General features: G+C 40.6%; 1 protein-coding gene across 2 annotated transcripts in view; it reads right to left on the minus strand.

The window, feature by feature from the left end:
• FGD4 (FYVE, RhoGEF and PH domain containing 4) overlaps positions 1–20,264 on the minus strand; it is a 263,964-nt gene that overhangs the window by 106,664 nt on the left and 137,036 nt on the right. The window contains exon 1 of one of the 2 annotated variants that reach the window (XM_011979542.1): positions 10,697–10,791. The exons of the other annotated variant lie outside the window; for it this stretch is intronic. Coding sequence (XP_011834932.1) covers positions 10,697–10,791 — 95 coding nt within the window. Of the gene's footprint in view, positions 1–10,696; positions 10,792–20,264 lie in introns of those variants that run through there. 2 annotated transcript variants of the gene reach the window in all.

The following is a 20,264-nucleotide window of genomic DNA, read 5'->3' on the forward strand; positions in this document are numbered from 1 at the left end:
AGCTAGTGGTGTGACCTTGGGCAAGTAAAAACCTCTAGGTTTCTGTGAACTCATTAGCAGCACCATACACAGTTGATCTAGCACACCTTCGCTTATAACCCACTCTGGAATGTATATAATAAATTCACAGTGTTGTATGGTATAATCTTTAGTTTCTTACTGTTCTAAACCCTGCATGCCTACCACGTGATTGTGTCAGTTGCTTTCCTATTTTAAGCAAAAATTATCTCCCCAACTATCTCTACTGCATGTAAACCAGTAGACCAGAAGGGGTTAGCCATCTGAAAAAATCATGCTTCTTGGTCAGTAGTTCTCAACCATGACTACATTAGAATCATCTGTGGAACTTTAAGAAAGAAAACTGCAGTACCTGGGTTGCACCCCAAACCACTTAAGTCAATCTCTGGGGTGTGAGACCCACGTATCAGTGTATGTTAAAGCTTCCCAGGCAATCCCACTGTGCAGTCATGGTTGAGAATCACAGTGCTTAGTGTTATTAACAGGATTGGATCAAGTGAGGTATTTACAGTGGAAGCTATATGAAATGAATTCCATAATTTTAAGCTGGTAAGCTAAAGTTCACCAAAACACCATGAAAATTAATTTTAATAGTAATTTTTCTTTTTCTTTTTGGAGACAGAGTATCCCTCTGTCACCAGGCTGGAGTGCAATGGCATGATCTCAACTCACTGCAACCTCCACTTCCCGGCTCAAGCAGTCCTCCAGCCTCAGCCTCCTGAGTAGCTGGAACCACAGGTGTGAGCCACCATGCCTGGCTCATTTTTGTATTTTTTTGTACAGACGGGATTTCACCATACTGACCAGGCTGGTCTCAAACTCCTGAGTTTAAAGTGATCCACCTGCCTTAGCCTCCCAAAGTGCTGGGATTACAGGCATGAGCCACTGCGCCCAGCCAAAAAAAAATTTTTTTTGTTTTGAGACAGAGTCTTGCTTTGTCACCCAGGCTGGAGTGCAATGGCACCATCTCGGCTCACTGCAACCTCTGCCTCCCAAGTTCAAGTGACTCTCCTGCCTCAGCCTCCCAAGTAGCTGGGATTATAGTTACTCACCACCATGCCCAGCTCATTTTTGCATTTTTTGTAGAGACAGGGTTTCACCATGTTGGCCAGGCTGGTCTCGAACTCCTGACCTCAGGCGATCTGCCCATCTCGGACTCCCAAAGTGCTGGGATTACAAGCATAAGCCATGGCGCCTGGCCCTGGCTAAATTTTACTAGTAATTATTTAAGTTCATAGCACCATGTGACTCTTGTTTAAGTCATGGCCAGTACTTATGTACAAAGTATGAAGTCCTCTTCACAGGTAAGTAACAGTAAGATTATCTGATTTTAGAATCCATTTGTGACATAATAAAAATATATATACTTGATCTTTGTCTCTGGTTTCTGACAAAGGGCAGTACTTAAATCAAAATTTCCGCCTGGGTGCGGTGGCTCACGCCTGTAATCCCAGCACTTTGGGAGGCTGAGGCAGGTGGATCATGAGGTCAGGAGATCCAGACCATCCTGGTTAACACAGTGAAACCCCGTCTCTACTAAAAATACAAAAAATTAGCCAGGCGTGGTGGCGGGCGCCTGGAGTCCCAGCTACTCGGGAGGCTGAGGCAGGAGAATGGCGTGAACCCGGAAGATGGAGCTTGCAGTGAGCTGAGATGGCGCCACTGCACTCCAGCCTGGGGTACAGAGCTAGACTCCGTCTCAAAACAACAACAGCAACTACAACAACAACAACCTCTTGTAATTTCCTAAGTGGTGGGGATAAGAGAAGCATCTTTTGTTCCTAACGGAGAGTTCTTAAATCTCTTGACGCTTCATAGGTGGAGGAAGCCTCTTGTTTTGATGAAACGACTCTTGGCGCAACCCTAGGTAGCCTCAGGATGGAGCTGGTTGCCAGAAAGATCAAGTAAGGATCAGAAGCATAGAACTTTCAGACCCATTCCTCCCAACTTCTGGAGAGGGAGAGGGCCTGGAGACTGAGTTAATAATTGATCACGTGCACATGATGAAACCTCTAAATGACAAGGATCAGAGAGCTTCCAAGTTGGTGAATACATCCATGTGCAGGGAGGGTGGCCTACCCTAACCCATGGGACAGGAGGACCCAAGATCAGGAATCTTCTGGACCTCACCTTATGTATTAATCTCTCTTCATCGGGCTGTTCATCTATATTCTTCATAGTATCCTTTATAATAAACCAGCAAATGTCAGTAAAGTGCTTTCCTGAGTTCTGTGAACCAATCTAGTAAACCTGATGAGGAGTTCATGGGAACTTCTGATTTACAGTGAATGAGTCAGAATTATGGGGTGCATGAGACTTGTGACTGGCATCTAAAGTGGAGATAGTCTTGTGGGACTCAGCGTTTCACCTATGGGATCTGACGTGAACTCCAGGTAGAGTTGAAGAACTGGTTCTTGCTGGGAGGAAGACCCTCCATTTGGTGTCAGAGGTGTTCTCTGGGTACAAAGAGATAATATCAGAAACAACCTAGGCATCCCCTTATATGAAAAGTCACCAATCAGGAGCCTTGAGAAATCAAAAGTAAATTATTTATGGCCAACAGAAGGCATGAAAAGCTCCTATACAAGGAGAAACTTCTGTAACAATGAAATCAAAATTTTTATTGACTTCATAAAGAAATAAAAACAGATGTAGGAAAAGAACTTGAAGGGCAAAAGTTAGCCTTTTTCTAAGAGCTGTAGCCAACTCATTTATTCACAATGTCTGGTTTATAAATCGACCAGATTCTTGGCTTTTCCCGTGCTTCTGCCCACTGCCAAACTATTTTCCATTTATTCACAACAAATTTATCTGCAGGTCCAGAGAGGAGAAGAAAATCAAACTGCCTAATATTTCATAAGTTTTCACAAGGAGGCTGCTAAAACCAAATAAAATTGCTTTTAATTATCTCAATCATAAGTAACCAAGGGTGAACAAATGTTTCTCTTCACAAAAGGGAAAATAGATCCTTTTCATAAGCAAATTCTTCCTGACATTGTTGCTATTAATTTTGTACTACTTTGCTGGTTTATTTTTCTAAACTTGATTTCTCTAAATCTGAAATCTAGTGGCTAAAACATCCCAGCCTAACACTATTTCTGTAAACTAATTTCTGTAGACTTTATCTGCTTAAAACTACCTCAGCCTCCTGTGTTGCAACACTTTGTTTTGCAGTTACCAACACTGCTCATTCAACTTTTCAAACCTGTATTTTGCTTCATGGCAGTAATAGATAAAATGAACACTGCTAAGTAGGAAAAACTCCTCAGGACCAGCCAGTCACCCAAAAGCTGCTACTTTAAATGCACCAACACTATGACTTGTTCCAAGGTCAGGATCACCCTGCGGTGAAACGCAAGGTGATGTTTATCTGGGAAGCACTTTTTTTTTTTTTTCTGAGGAAAAAAGCAGGGTGGATTACTAAAACTAGTAGTTGAAAGGTCAAATTTTTGACATGATTATTTTATGACTGTGGGAAAGTTACTTAACTTCCTTATAAATTAGAGAAATATTTTTACTGCTCTACTGACATCTCTCAGGCATAGATACAGATCAAAATTCTTCTTTTTGATGGTTGGTAATTTTAAGAAAAACTTAACAAATTAGGTGACTCTCTAAAAAAGGCTTGGTGATACCCTCTAGTCTTGACTCTCCTCTTTATTTTGATATTCTCTCTTTAAGAAAAATATTACTGGCCAGGCACGGTGGCTCATGCCTGTAATCCCAGCACTTTGGGAGGCCAAGGCGGGTGGATCATGAGGTCAGGAGATTGAGACCAGCCTGGCCAACGTGGTGAAATCCCATCTCTACTAAAAATACAAAAATTAGCTAGGTGTGGTGGCAGGCGCCTCTAATCCCAGCTACTCAGGAGGCTGAGGAAGGAGAATCGCTTGAACCCGGGAGGCAGAGGTTGCAGTGAGCCAAGATTGCGCCACTACACTCCAGCCTGGCAACACAGTGAGACTCCATCACAAAAAAAATTACTATAAACCCCGTTTTACTAAACATTTAATATTTAGTAGCTTACAAAGTTAAGCATTGGCTTTCCTTACTCCCTGCTGCAGAATCAGACTAGCAGGCCTCACATTTTTTCTAGACCCAGAGCACAATAGCATTGTGTGTTAGGCTTCTAACAGTGTGGGGGATTGTTTCAGTGATGCAAAACTTAAAAAGCAAATACTGCTTCTAGCTTATCCATTATCTCCTATATTTTTTTTCTGGCTGACAGAAGAAAGAAGTTAGGAAGAAAAGAAAATGAACCAGTTAATCAAAGATAACCAATTTTCCAATTCTGAATTTTAAAATTGCATTACATAAGCCATATTTGGCTACATCCAATACAATTTTTCTCCTATAAATAAAAAGTTTGACAATTTTATGCATTCAGTGATATAACCAATTTTACTACTCCCTTGCTTAAAATTATTTAATGGAACTGCAAGGCCCAGTGGGGAGGGGGAACCTCAAAACCTCTAGTTTGCATAAAGGACCCTTCACATTAAGACATCAATCTCACCTGCAATCCCAGCACTTTGGGAGGCCGAGGCGGGTGGATCAACTGAGTCGTGAGTTCGAGACCAGCCTGACTAACATGGAGAAACACCGTCTCTACTAAAAATACAAAATTAGCTGGGCGTGGCGGCACATGCCTGTAATCCCAGCACTTTGGGAGGCCGAGGTGGGTGAATCACCTGAAGTCAGGAGTTCAAGACCAGCCTGATCAACATGGAGAAACCCAGTCTCTACTAAAAATACAAAATTAGCCAGATGTGGTGGCGCATGCCTGTAATCCCAGCTACTAGGGAGGTTGAGGCAGAAGAATTGCTTGAACCCGGGAGGCAGAGGTTACGGTGGGCCAAGATCACGCCACTGCACTCCAGCCTGAGCAACAAAAGCAAAACTCTGTCTCAAAAAAAAAAAAAAAAAAAAAAGGTGTCAATCTCCTGAAGGGCCTAATATCCATCTACTCGGAACTATGCGCCCTAACGCTCTAGCCACATTCCCATCTTCTCCATTCCTGGAAAACGTGGTTCTCTTTTCGTATGTTTCTCTCTGCTTTTGCATACGTTAGTTCTTTTAGCTTAAAAGACAAAGTCTTTGTTTAAACAAATTCATCAATATCTAGTTCCAATGTTACCTTTTTTGAGGAAATTTCCTGGAATCCATGAAACGTTAGTTGTTCCTCCTTTTCTATTCTTCAAACATATTTTGTACCTCTCCTATGACATTTCCATAGTCATTGCTTTTAGAGGAGTATGAGGGAGGCAAACTTAAACCTCCTTGAAGATAGAGGTATTACAAAATTTTTAGGACTGAGTATAGTGAATACAGTTACATGTCCTAACCCTAAGCATGTCTTGTTACCATTCTGTATCTAAATGGTCAATTTTAGATAAAAAGTTACCAGAAATACCTTTTTTCCTTGATATTTCTTATTTTGCTATTTTATACTCTAAATTAGTAACTCTGATGGAAATAAATAAAAAAAATTTTACTGGGCAGTATTAGAGAAAAACTTGCTATTTCTAATAAATCGGTAACTCTACTGACAGTCATTAGGGGTCTTACATTTATAAAATAACAAAATTATTTTCAAGCTTTGCATAATTTCTTTTTTCTATAGCCAAAATTGATTCCATATTTCTAAGAAGTCATGTAATCTAATAATGTATAATTACTATTCAGATCAAGTATATTATCAAATAGCAAACAGCAGTTCACAGATTTTAACTGTGCATTTGGGGAAGGGAACTTTTTTTTTTTTAATGTTAACTGTTGCTACAGATTTTAAAATGTAGGTCAATTTCCAATTATCTAGATAAATTTAGAAATAAACTACATGAAGTGTAAACACACAAATAATTCTTACACTTTAATTCATGTACTGTTTTTCTTTCTTTCTTTCTTTCTTTCTTTCTTTCTTTTTTTTCCTGAGACAGAGTTTCGCTCTTCTTGCCCAGGCTGGAGTGCAATGGCGCGATCTCAGCTCACCACAACCTCCGCCTCCCAGGTTCAAGTGATTCTCCTGCCTTAGCCTCCCAAGTAGCTGGGATTACAGGCGTGTGCCACTACGCCCGGCTAATTTGGTATTTTTAGGAAAGACGGGGTTTCTCCATGTTGGTCAGGCTGATCTTGAACTCCCAACCTCAGATGATCCACCTGCCTAGGCCTCTCAAAGTGCTGGGATTACAGATGTGAGCCACTGCACCTGGCCCATGTACTGGTTTTCTATTCCACATCAAGCCTTACAGGAACTACTAAGGAACCATTTCTAGATTATTTTTTATTCAATCTTTTTACTTTTCCTATCACCCTCCTACAAGAGTATTTAAAGAGTGAAATGACTTAAATGTAGGAAGAGAAAAAACAAAAAGAGGGGCAAGTACATCATTAATACAAAACATTAAGTACTTCTTTTTTATTTATCTTTTTATTTTTTGAGACAGAGTCTCCGTCTCCCAGGTTGAAATACAATAGCACGATCTCGGCTCACTGCAACCTCTGCCTCCTGGGTTCAAGTGATTCTCCCGCCTCAGCCTACTGAGTAGCTGGGACTACAAGTGCGTGCCACCATGCCCAGCTGATTTTTTGTATCTTTACTAGAGACAAGGTTTCACCATGTTAGCAAGGATGGTCTCGATCTCCTGATCTCATGAGCTGCCCTCCTTGGCCTCCCAAAGTGCTGGGATTACAGGTGTGAGCCACCACGCCCAGACTAAGTACATCTTTAATAGCAAAAAATCTTCGCCACAATTTTCTCCATACAGACAGTATCGCTCCAAATTTTTTAGTTTCACACCCCAAAGCTTCTCCCTCATCTCTTTTCTGTCTTACAACACAGCCCATTAATTCATCATCCAAAATCATGTATGGGCTCAGCCACAGATTCCAGTCTCACTAACCCCTCCTTACTTTATTTGTTGATTGAAATGTATTCAATCAACAAATATTAACAAAGTACCCAGTACCTACCTATTAGCTACCTTTCTAGACCCTAGGAATATAGCAGTGAACACCACAACAACAACAACAACAAAAAATCTGTAGAACATGCTAAATGGTAAAAGTGCTATGAAGAGTCAGGCACAGTGGCTCACCCCTGTAATCCCAGCACTTTGGAAAGCCAAGGCTGGTGAATTGCTTGAGCTCAGGAGTTTGAGACCTGCCTGGGCAACAAGGCAAAACCCATGTCTCTACTAAAAATATAAAAATTAGCCAGGCATGGTGGTATGTGCCTGTAAGTCCTGGCTACTATGGAGGCTGAGGTGGGAGGATCGTTTGAGCCTGAAAGGCAGAGGTTACAGTGAGCCAAGACTGCGCCACCACATTCCAGCCTGGATGACAGAAAGACCCTGTCTCAAAAAAAAAAAAAAAAAGTGCTATAAAGAAAGTACAGCTAGGTGAAGGAACAGGAGTGCTATTAGATGAGAAGATATTATTATATCCTATATACAGGGAGGACAAGGAGGTCTGACTAATACAGTGTTAGCTGAGTAGACATGAAGGGAATAAGGCATAACATATTTTGAGGATTAGCATTCCAAGCAAAGTGTAAACACTACAAAAATTCTAAGGTAGAATCACAGTTGATATGTTCAAAGAGAAATAAGGAATACAACATGGATAGACTAGGGAGCATATTTGATGCTGAGGTCAGAAAGTTAAGGGGGTAGGGATAGGGGCTAGAGAAGGTAGGGCCTTGCACATCATTGAAAGAACAGGTGATTTCCTTTGAAAGAGATGGGAATCCACTGAAGGACTGCGAGCAGAGAAGTGGCAATTATCTGCCTTTCGTTTTTAGAGGTGCACACAGGCTGTTAGGTAGAGAATGGACTCCAGGAGGTCAAGGGTAGATAGGAGACTAGTAGAACCAATCCAGGGGAAAGCTGTGGGTAACCTAAAGCAGGGCAAGAAGCAGTAGAGGCAATAAGACATAGTCAATTTGATAGATCTTGAAGCAAGATTTGTTGCCAGATTGTATGTAAGAGAAAAATGACTCAAGGAAGACTAGGTTTTTGGGACTGAGCATAAGAAATAGTAACTGCTTTATGATCAGGCGATCAAGACCATCCTGGCTAACACGGTGAAACCCTATCTCTACTAAAAATACAAAAAATTAGCCGGGTGTGGTGGTGGGCGCCTGTAGTCCCAGCCACTCAGGAGGCTGAGGCAGGAGAATGGCGTGAACCCGGGAGATGGAGCTGAGCGCCACTGTACTCCAGCCTGGGTGACAGAGTGAGACTCCGTCTCAAAAAAAAAGAAAAAAGAAAGAAAGAAAGAAAGAAATAACTGCTTTATAATGGCATGGAAAAGACAAGACCACAGTGACACAGTCTTTTATTTTTTTGTTTAAATTAAAAAAAAAAAATGTGTGTGTACTTATTCTCTAAGAAGGTGAAGGACCCATTTTCGCCAGGCCAAATTTATTATAATAACCACCATGTAGAATGACCAAATTCTATGATCAACACTATTTTTCTTCTCATAAGTATTTTCCTTCTGCCTGCTAAAACATATAACCAACTAACTGTGTCAATTCGCCAGGGAATAAAAATGGAAGGACCTGTTCCAGTCAGAGCTTAGCAGGTGCTGTGGTGGGAGATAAATCAGAGAACACACACAAACCAGGGTGAAGACATTTATAAATGTACTTCAGCCAATAAAAATTAGCTTGTTATTTTATAAAGATAAAAGGCGCCTATAGTAAAGGTTATCAGAAGGTGGCTCAGGAAGTGGGCAGGGATGGTCTACAAAACATCTAAGAAAATGCCTTTTTATTTTTGAAATAAATGAACTCAACTTTTCCTTAGATTATTCCAGGAACCTCCTATCTACTCTTGACCTCCTCAAGTCTATTCTAGTATCTAAGAAGAACCGATTAAATTTAAATCTTAATCCTAGTTTGCAGTTCAGGTTACACGTACATTTGGATGTTTATTAAATGAATACCAAGTTATCATCCTTCCAAAGAACTGCATAATATTTCCTATTGAGTCATTCATCATACTCCATCATATTTCATTTCTTTCACATGAAAGGAGTTTGCCTGAAAGCATAAGCTTTAGAAAAAGAAGTTTTTTCAGGTCATTTAAAAAAGATAAAACTGTTGTAAATAACATGTGCACTAAATACGCATATTTACAATTTTTCTTAGATGATTTAACACAATTATCCAGTAGTGTAGGCAGGAAGTGCTATATTACTATCTTCTCAGTTTAAAAACCTAAAAAGGAACTTTAAAAGCCCGTACTGTTGTAGTGGCCACTCTCTAAAGGGTGCTGTCCATTAAAGCAGAAAACAAGAGCCAACAATTTCTCTATGTTTATCAACATTGACCTCTCAAGCTTCATCTTCCTGTTCTAGAAGGATTTTCCTCCCTAATTAAGAGCTGCCTTCCAGGAGGGAATACTGTCTCTCCAATCATCTCTAACTAAAGATGAAATGAGACGGGACAGAAGCTATTTCAGGAAAAAGAGAACCTAAAACTTCACTGCTTGGGGTGAGAAAACACTTGCCTTTTGCAGCATTTTAAAAAATTTATTTCATATTTAGAGTATGATGGTAAATTTTGGAGAGATCACAAGACCTCCAAACTTGATGCAAGAGTGGTAGAACGCCTGCAAAAGAATTCAGCCTTCTGCCTGAGTGACGGAGGGAGCAGGGGCAGGCATGGACTGGGCTGCTCAACCCTCCCGCAGCTACTAGAACCTGGGAACAGAGCCAGCTGTGCAGCTGCAGGAGGGGCGTCTCAGCTCTCCCGAGGCAGTGCTGTCACCAACCCCAACCTTGGGCTTCCACACTCAGCGTATGTCCCTGACACTTAAGGAAGGAAAGAGCCACACCACCATCAGAAAGAATATTGATAACTGTGAGGGCTGCCGGTTCTAAGTTTTAGTTTATCTTGTTCAGCAATGTAGACAGTTTTCAGCGAGGCTTATATCCAGTCAAAAACGAACGGAAAAATAGATAAACAAAATGAACCCATTTCAGCTATTAAAAATATTTTTAGCAGACATTTCCCGTCACATGATTACATTTCTATCACACAGTAGAATTACACTTCTATTTCAAAGACTCAATTTCTCATTAATATACTCTCTACAACATTCAAAGAGACCACAGTGGCTTATTACTACTACCACTAACAATTTTTAAAAAACAAACTCGTGCCTATCTCTACAATGTTGTCTTTTATGGAAAAACAAATAATACTTACTCCCCTGAACTTCACCAAAACAAGACTGGGATGGTGGGAATTTTTGTTTGTTTTAACAGAACAATGCTCCATGCAGTAGCACTAGAAAAAAGATTAGTAGTAAATATTTCTTAACATTTGTTCACACCAGAAATGGAAGGAAAAAGAGAAAACGGTTTCTTTCTTTCTCTGTATTTCTCCCCTCAGTGACTGAATTTCCAAACTTTACTTATGTTAATAAAAATAAGCCAGAGGAACATAACTATCAAACACATTTGTATCTGGTTAGCCCAGAAGAAGCCTCCAGGAGAGTCAAACCCATCAATAGCATATATTTTAATCTTGAAGTTGAAAACCAATGTGAGTTCTATTAACTTTAAAATAAAACCAAACTCTGCCACTTTTACATCCCGCAGCATGCCGTGTTACAAAGTGACCCACGCTGGGGAAGAAAAGAATATATCTACTAGAAAATGAAACCACTTACCTTGATCAGTGGACATGATTTCACATATACTGATAATTAATCTACTCTGGTTTAATAAAAAGATATTTGGCTTTACTCTTTTAAAGTTCATGTGATAAAATCTCACTCCTGGCTGTAAAGCCTCGGGGAGGCTGAAGATCACACAGGATCTGCCAGGAGCTCAGACCAATGCACTATGACTTCAGTGCATTCTTCGAACTTAACTGCCCAAGGACGACCTCATGCAAAACATGCCACACCTCCCCAGAGGACGGACTGCTGCAGCGCACTGCATGAGACGGAGTATATGAGCACAGAGAGCCTTCTATTTATCAAAGTAAAGTAAACAACTGAGGCACATGGAACCTTTAAAAGCGTTCAAAGTACAGCTGGGAATAGGGTGATTTCTAAATGGACTAATGCCTTAACTATTAGTAATGCTCTAAAAAGCTAACGGAAAAACAGTTTGCTTCTATTTAACAGGGCTACTGCCCTGGACCAAGATGTTGGTTACAGATTCATGATTCACAAGCTTAAGATGTTAAAATCTCATTTTGAATGACCTCAAATACCATTTTCCCATTTATGTTTTCCTTTCCAGCACAGCTCATTGATTTCAGTGACTAAATAATACAGAATTAATAACTACTACATACATATTTCCTAAGGAAAACAAGTTGTATATGTTATTTCAAAACATAGTTTAACTGGTAAAATATTTATTACTCATTTTTATCTGTCTTTATAATTTTACATACTGCAATCAGTACATTAACAATTTCCCACAGCCTTGAAAAATCAGAAAATGTCAGATTAAAGCCAGGCACGGTGGCTCATGCCTGTAATCTCAGCGCTTTGGCAGGCTGAGGTGGGTGGATCACCTGAGGTCAGGAGTGCCGAGACCAGCCTGGCCAACATGGTAAAATCCATCTCTACCAAAAATACAACAATTAGCCAGGCGTGGTGGGGGGTACCTGTAAGAATCGCTTGAACCCAGGAGGTGGAGGTTGCAGTGAGCTGACATTGCGCCACTGCACTCCAGCCTGGGCGACAGAGTGAGACTCCATCTCAAAAACAAACAAACAAACAAAAGAAAATGTCAGATTAAAATATTTATAAAATCATAATGAGTTAACAGGCTACAGACATTCTCCCTCACTGGGGAAAATAACCTCTCCAACCCCCTCCTCTCTGGTGGTTCCCTCTCTCTAGTGTGCACTTGAATCACCTAGTGGGTTATCAAGACGTACATCACTGAATGCCCTATCAAAGTCAGATTCGGTGTACGGTGGGGCCACATAATTTGCATTTCTAACAAGCTCCCAGGAGACAGTGACACTGCTGACCTGGGCCTTCACTACAGGAATCACACTTTGAGAGTCACTGGGGCAGTGAATTGCTGGGTTGGGGAGGATTAAAGGACTTGTAAATTGCACGCCTGCTAGGAGCTGATGGATGTCAGGCAGGAGCCAATACAATGCTGAGGATGAGGTGTAAGGGGTTTGTTCTCCCACTTCAACACAAGCTCCCCATCAGGACACAGGGGTTGTGAATCATTTTAATGAAAGTGGTACTTTTTTAGTAATAGAAATGTGTATATAAGGCATGAATAAATAAGCTTTACAATTAATCTAATACAGAATAGGGTAATAGTACATGGAGAAAATAAGTCAAAGAGAAGAAACCTGAATTGTTTTTAATTCCTTTGCAAACTCCACCCATATGTGTTTAAATTTCACTGTGGCAGAGAAACTGTTTAGGTTTGATTCCAAGACCACTTAGCCTTGGCAAATTTCAGTAATGTAAAAACCAGACCATTTCCCTGTCACAAAAATGCCCCAGCGTCTGTCTGTACTTCCTGAGCTTTGATAGGAATGTTTAAATTATAATCTCAGGTTTGGTATTAAAACAAACACTTAAAAAAAAAAAAGCTAACATGTGCTTTGTGCCCATTGCTATGTTAAGCATTTTCCATGTAGAATTTCATAAAGTCCTCATTGCAGGGTAATAATTTATCACCATCTTACAGAAGAATACCACTCTGTAAGGTAGCGATAATTTATCACCATTTTGCAGAAGAGAAAACTAAGTTCAGGAGGTTAAAAATCTTGACCACTCATGCTAGTACAATGATAACCATTAAGATATTAAATTCATTGTTGTACAACAAATTAAGATATAATGGTACAGCAGTCACCCTTTACCTGTGATCAACTTCAGGCTGAAAATATTACATACAATATTTTGAGAGAGATACCACATTCACATAATCTTTATTACAGTATATTGTTATAATTGTTCTATTTTATTGCTATTGCTGTTAATCTCTTATTGTGACTAATTTATAAATTAAACTTTATTATAGGCATGGATGTAAAGGAGAAAACAGTACATATACTATTCAATACTATATGCAGTTTCAGGCATCCACTAGGGTCTTGGAATACATCCCCTGCGGAAAACGGGACACTACTGTATTCACTTTTGAATCTTTATAGATGAAGGCCAGAAATCAAAACATGGCTTGCAGGAGAAAGTGGTAACTAAAATAAAACATAACAATTATGACTGACTCTCAATTGCCCACAAGTGGACAATCTGCAATAATCTGCAGCATCTACCACAAACTTAACACTAAATTCTAGGCTACCCTAGGAGCAATAGCAGTTTCTCACCAGGTGGGAATGCACTTACCCTATGAGCCAGCAATCCTAACTCTTAGGTACTTAACCTAAGTAAAACGAGTATTTACATTGACAAAAATGTTTACAGAGCCTTTATTCATAATCACCCAAAACTAGAAATGCATACTTGTTCTTCAAGTAGTGAATGGGAAACAAACTGTGGTACACCCATACAATGGCATACCACAAAGCAATAATAAGGGATGAACGCAAGATACCTGCATATGCATTAGAAAGAAGCCAACGTAAAGGGGCTACACATATATGATAAAATGAGACATTCTGGAAAAGACAAACCTATAGGAATAGTAAACAGGTCCAAGGTTGCCAGGGCTGGTGGTAAGGGAACTGACTTTTCATAAAAGGGCATGACAGAATTTTGGAACTGAAGGAACTGTTCTGTATCTTCATTGTGGTGGTGGTGGTTACATGACTGTATGTGTTTGTCAAAATTCAGAATTGTACCCTAAAGAGGTTGAATTTTAATGTATGCAAATTATCTTTTAATTGTAAAAAAATTTAGAAGCAAATAAAAACAATTCATTCATTAAAAAAGATGCTAGTTGGGCCGGGAGCAGTGGCTCACGCCTGTAATCCCAGCACTTTGGGAGGCCAAGGTGGGTGGATCATGAGGTCAAGAGATCGAGACCATCTGACCAACATGGTGAAACCCTGTCTCTACTAAAAATACAAAAATTAGCTGGGCATGGTGGCGTGCGCCTGTAGTCCCAGCTACTCAGGAGACTGAGGCAGGAGAATTGCTTGAACCCGGAAAGGGGAGGTGCAGTGAGCCACGATCGCACCATTGTACTCTACCTTGCGACAGAGCAAGGCTCCGTTTCAAAAAAAAAAAAAAAAGGCTAGTAAACTAATTGTCATAGATAGTGTAAACTCAACACTAAATGACTTTTGGTATATCCATTATACTTCTCATCGTCAACAGTAGAGATAATCACAAATTCATTTTCTGTGATTTACAAAAAAGTTGGCAAATTTATTAAAAGTGATCTAATTAATTCCGCATACATTGTCCGTTTGTAAAAGCTGAAGTTTATATCATGCTCTGAAGACTTAGTGGCTATCATCCAACCCTTTCACTTCTCCCTCCTTGTAGAGATGTTATTTTTGTACATATTCCACTGAATAAGAAACTTAACCAAGTTCTGCCAAACATTCACGTGATATTTCTTTTTTTGAGAAGGACTCTCTGTCACCCAGGTTAGAGTGCAGTGGTGTGACCTCAGCTCACTGCAACCTCTGCCTCCTGGGTTCAAGCAATTCTCATGCCTCAGCTTCTCTAGTGGACGGGATTATAGACACGTGCCACTGGGCCTGGCTAATTTTCGTTTTAGTAGAGACAGGGTTTCACCATGTTGGCCAGTCTGGTCTCGAACTCCTCACCTCAAGTGATTCGCCTGCTTCAGCCTCCCAAAGTGCTGTGATTACAGTCATGAGCCACCATGCCCAGCACACATGATATTTCATAATAACGCTTTTTCATTATATTAAAATTTTAAATAAAAGCCTACCTATATTATATTCAATAGTTCACCATTTTCCATGGAAATGATCTGAAATCAAGAATTTTATATGCAACCTGCACTTCCTGAATTAAAACCTATAAATCTACAATGTTTAAAAATAAAAGGAAGACTAAGTTGTTTGCCTTAGCATTTTTATTTAAACTTAACTGGCACATTAGCTGTCATATAATTGAAGACATCCCAATTAACCTAACATACCATTGGCAATGTCAGCTTTATTTATTTTTTTTAAATTTTTTTATTTTTAGACAGAGTCTCACCCTGTCACCCAGGCTGGAGTGAAGTGGCTTAATTTTGGCTCACTGCAACCTCCGCCTCCCAGGTTCAAGTGATTCTCCTGCCAGCCTCCTGAGCAGCTGGGATTACAGGCAACTGCCACCACGCCTGGCTAATTTTTGTATTTTTAGTAGAGATGGGGTTTTACCATGTTGGTCAGACTGGTCTTGAAATCCTGAACTCATGATCCAACCGCCTCAGCCTCCCAAAGTGCTGGGACTACAGGCGTGAGCCACCGCGCCCGGCCGGCAAGGTCAGCTTTAATAAATTATGTACAAATAAGCACATACTAGCAAAAAAGTAACAGGAAAATTATTCCTAGTAAATGCTAGTATTTAACTAACAGATAATATAGAAAATGGAGTAGGAAAACATAATGAAAGTAGGCCAGGTGCGGTGACTCACGCCTGTAATCCCAGCACTTTGGCAGGCCGAGGCGGGTGGATCACGAGGTTAAGAGATGGAGACCATCCTGGCCAACATGGTGAAACCCCATATCTACTAAAAATACAAAAATTAACTGGGTGTGGTGGTGCACGCCTGTAGTTGCAGCTACTTGGGAGGCTAAGGCAGGAGAATTGCTTGAATCCGGGAGACGGATACTGCAGTGAGCCGAGATTGTGTCACTGCACTCCAGCCTGGCAACAGAGTGAGATTCCGTATCAAAAAAAAAAAGAAAAAAAAAAAGATGCATAATTTCCATTTTGCATGTCTCTGAGGCTTAATAAAATGAGGCATAGAAATTCTTGAATGTATGCCAAGTAAAGCCTATTGCTTGAATATTTTTGTACCAAGCCATTTTGGTACAAATCTTCAAAGCAAATCTATTATCCTTGAACATCTTTTTTTAATTAAAAATAATTAATAAAAAAGTTTTCTATCACCTCTTTAGTTATATGTTCACTTATAGTCACACACACACAGAGTACAGCTGGCCTCCACATCCAAGGTTTCTGCATTTGCAGGTGCAAGCAACTGTGGATCAAAAATATTCAAATACGATTTCAAATAAAAACAATACAACAATAAAAAATAAAAATTTAAAAAATATAACTATTTGCATAGTGTTTACATTGCACCGTATTAAATATTATGAGATGATTTAAAGTATAAGGGAAGGGCGGGTACAGTGGCACACACTTGTAATCTCAGCATTTTGGGAGGCTGAGGCAGGCAGATCGCCTGAGGTCAGGAGTTTGAGATCAGCCTGGTCAATATGGTGAAACTTCGTCTCTACTAAAAATACAAAAAGTAAGCCAGGCATGGTGGTGCGCACCTGTAATGCCAGGTACTCAGGAGGCTTGAGTCAGGAGAATTGCTTGAAACTGGGAGGCAGAGGTTACAGTGAGCTGAGATTATGCCACTGCACTCCAGCCTGGGTGACAGAGCGAGACACTATCTCAAAAAAAAAAAAAAAAAAAAAAAGTATAAGCGAGGATGTGCCTAGGTTATATGCAAACACTATGCCATTTTATATAAGAGACTTGTGCAAGCACAGATTTCGATATGAGGGTGATGGTCCTGGAACCAATCCCCCAACCCACACACGCTGAGTGACAACTTAGTACTGTTAAGAAGAAACCTTACCAGCCCAGCTTAGTGGCTCACGCCTGTAATCCCAGCACTCTGGGAGGCTGAAGCCGAAGTATCGGTTGAGTTCAGGAGTTTGAGACCAGGCTGGACAACATGGTGAAACCCTGTCTCTACTAAAAAAGAAAAACAAAAATCAGCCAGGTGTGGTGGAACGTGCTTGAAATCCCAGCTACTTGGGAGGCTGAGGCAGAGGTTGCAGTGACCTGAGATCATACCACTGAACTCCAGCCTGGGTGACAGAGCAAGACTGTCACCAAAAAAAATAGGAAAAAGAAAAAGGAAATTTTATCTGTGATGTCATCCTCCCTTGATCCTCTTCTACCAAAAAATACATAATACTAGAGAATAAAAACATTATACTAATCTAAATTAGGAAATTGATCCCTAAACCCCAATTTACAATCTCTCTGATCTTATCTATAAGGATTTCAGTTGGTAATATTTCCTCTTTCAGCATTTTCCCTCACCGTGGTCGACTTACTACATTAAAATACTAAGATAGGCCGGGTGCAGTGGCTTACACCTGTTAATCCCAGCACTTTGGGAGGATGAGGCGGGTGTATCATGAGGTCAGGAGATCGAGACCATCCTGGCCAACGCGGTAAAACCCCATCTCTACTAAAAATACAACAATTAGCCGGGTGTGGTGGCACAACTGTAGTCCCAGCTACTCAGGAGGCTGAAGCAGGGGAATCACTTGAATCTAGGAGGCGAAGTCTGCAGTGAGCTGAGATCGTGCCACTGCATTCTAGCCTGGTGACAGGGTGAGACTCTGTCTCAAAAAAGAAAGAAGGGGAGAAAAAAAAGAAAAAACTAAGATAACCATGACACAGATGATGACTTCCAACAAGATACCATGTTAAGGATTAGGATTTTATTGTTATACTTGAGATGTCTGGGGCTGGGCGCAGTAGCTCATGCCTGTAATTCCAGCACTTTGGGAGGCCGAGGCAGGCGGATCACTTGAGGTCAGGAGCTCGAGACCAGCCTCACCAACATGGTGAAACGCCGCCTCTACTAAAAATACAAAAATTAGCCGGGCGTGGTGACAGACGCCTGTAGTCCCAGCTACTCGGGAGGCTGAGGCAGAAGAATTGCTTGAACCAAGGAGGCGGAGGTTGCAGTGAGCCGAGATTGCGCCACTGCACTTCAGCCTGGGCGACAGAGTGAGACTCTATCTCAAAAAAAAAAAAAAGAGAGAGAGATGCCTGGCCAGGCTCTGGGAAGAAAACGATTCTGGATGTGTGTGGTGCCCCTGGTCAAGTAGGGGCAGGACTGCAAAGGGAGCGCACCATCCTCGCTCACTGCTCCTGTCAGCATTCCATAGGCTAGGCTCCCTGTCAGACACCCTTCAACGTATATGTATTGATCAGCCTGACATTAAACACTGCATAATATTCCATGGTTTAACTCTATTGTAATTCATTTAATTTAATTAACAAACATAATTTTATTACTTTTTTAAAAGAGCATCCTAGTAAATTTCTCTATATTTGCACAAATTTTTTTTTGGATAGATTACTAGATGTGGACTTGACAGCTCAATGGTGTATGAATTTTAAATTTTGGTAACTTACTGAAAACTTTACCTTGCAAGGGATGATATCAAGATATATCCTCTCTGCCCTTTACCATTAATCTACACTAGATTATTAATTTTTAAAATCTTTACTCTTAGTTGACAGAGTATGGATAAGTAAATTTAGAGTATATTTATGTGATGTAATACTATATCTGAGTTAAAACAAATGAACTACAGCTACACATCAACATAGGCCATTCTCACAATGTATAGTGAATAAAGTACACAGAATAAAGCACAATTCCAGTTGTATATAGGATGTAGTTTTAAAACATTCCAAAATGCTGTTATAGACACATAACCGTATGTGGTGTGATGTTATGATTTTTGTCCACACTTCCGGTTCATAACTCTCACGGCCTTGTTATGAGGCTGGGGTACTTTACACCTCAGAAAATAATCTCTCTTTGCCCTCCTTGCACCTGCCCAAGGCAGGACTCTAATCAGATTGTTGGGTCACAAAACCCTCATTCTGGAGAGGGAGAAAAGCAAAGGTACACTAGACAACAATTTCAGGATGGCAGATACCTCTGGTGGGGAGGCACAGTAGAAAAAGGAAGAACACAGCGGCTTCAAAGGTATTGGTAACATCCTAATTCTTAAAGTCTGTTTTGCTCTTGTTCTTTAAACAATCTTTAGAGATATATACATACACACACAACTTATTATGCGTAAAATATTTCATACTAAACAACAGCACTTCATTGTTTAAATTTTGTATTTTCCTAATCAACAATTTCTATGTTTATAAATATTTATTAGCCATTTTTCTTAAAAAACTTCTGTAATCTCTGCACTCTTTTTTGTTTGTTTGTTTTTTTAAACAGAGTCTCACTCTGTCACCCAGGTGGATCACAGTGGTATGATCACAGCTCACCGCAGCTTGACCTGCCATGCTCAAGCAATCCTCCCACCTCAGCCTCTTAAGTAGCTGAGACTACAGGCACATGTCACCATGCCCAGTTAATTTTTCACATTTTTGTACAGACAGAGTCTCCCTATGTTGTCCAGGATAGTCTCAAACTCCTAGGCTTAAGCAGTCCTCCCATCTTGGCCTCCCAAAGTGCTGGGATTGCAGGTGTGAGCCACCGTGCCCGGCCACATATTTTTTTTGTTTGTTTAACTGAATTATAGCTGTCTTTGAAGGAGTTCATATCACAAATATTTTCTCCAAATCTGTTGTCTCTTATCAAATTTTGCTTTTATACTAATCCAGGTAATTTATCTTTTTTTTTTTAAACAGAGTTTCCCTCTGTCGCCCATGCTGGAGTGCAGTGGTGCAATCTCAGTTCACTGCACCCTCTGCCTCGTGGATTCAAGCAATTCTCCTGCCTCAGCCTCCCGAGTAGCTGGGACTACAGGCGCCCGCCACCACGCCCAGCTAATTTTTTGTATTTTTAGTAGAGATGGGGTTTCATTGTGTTGGCCAGGATGGTCTCCATCTCCTGACCTCGTGATCCGCCCACCTCAGCCTCCCAAAGTGCTGGGATTACAGGCATGAACCACCACGCCCGGCCAATTTATCTTACTTCTAAGAACAAACATGGTGTTTAATTATAACCATTATTATTTTTACTATTAATTTCTTTGGATTCCAGTAGATCAATGCCAGGTGGCTATTCATACTGGAAGAACTATGTATTTTCTCTTTTTTTTTTTTTTGAGATGGAGTCTCGCTCTGTTGCCCAGGCTGGAGTGCAGTGGCAAGATCTCAGCTCATTGCAAGCTCCACCTCCCGGGTTCACGCCATTCTCCAACCTCACCCTCCCAAGTAGCTGGGACTACAGGTGCCCACCACAACGTCAGGCTAATTTTGTTTTTGTATTTTTAGTAGAGACAGGGTTTCACCATGTTAGCCAGGATGGTCTCCATCTCCTGACCTCGTGATCTGCCCACCTTGGCCTCC

The sequence above is a fragment of the Mandrillus leucophaeus genome, unplaced genomic scaffold (assembly GCF_000951045.1).
Source record: "Mandrillus leucophaeus isolate KB7577 unplaced genomic scaffold, Mleu.le_1.0 Scaffold203, whole genome shotgun sequence".
Classification (NCBI taxonomy): Eukaryota; Metazoa; Chordata; class Mammalia; order Primates; family Cercopithecidae; genus Mandrillus; species Mandrillus leucophaeus.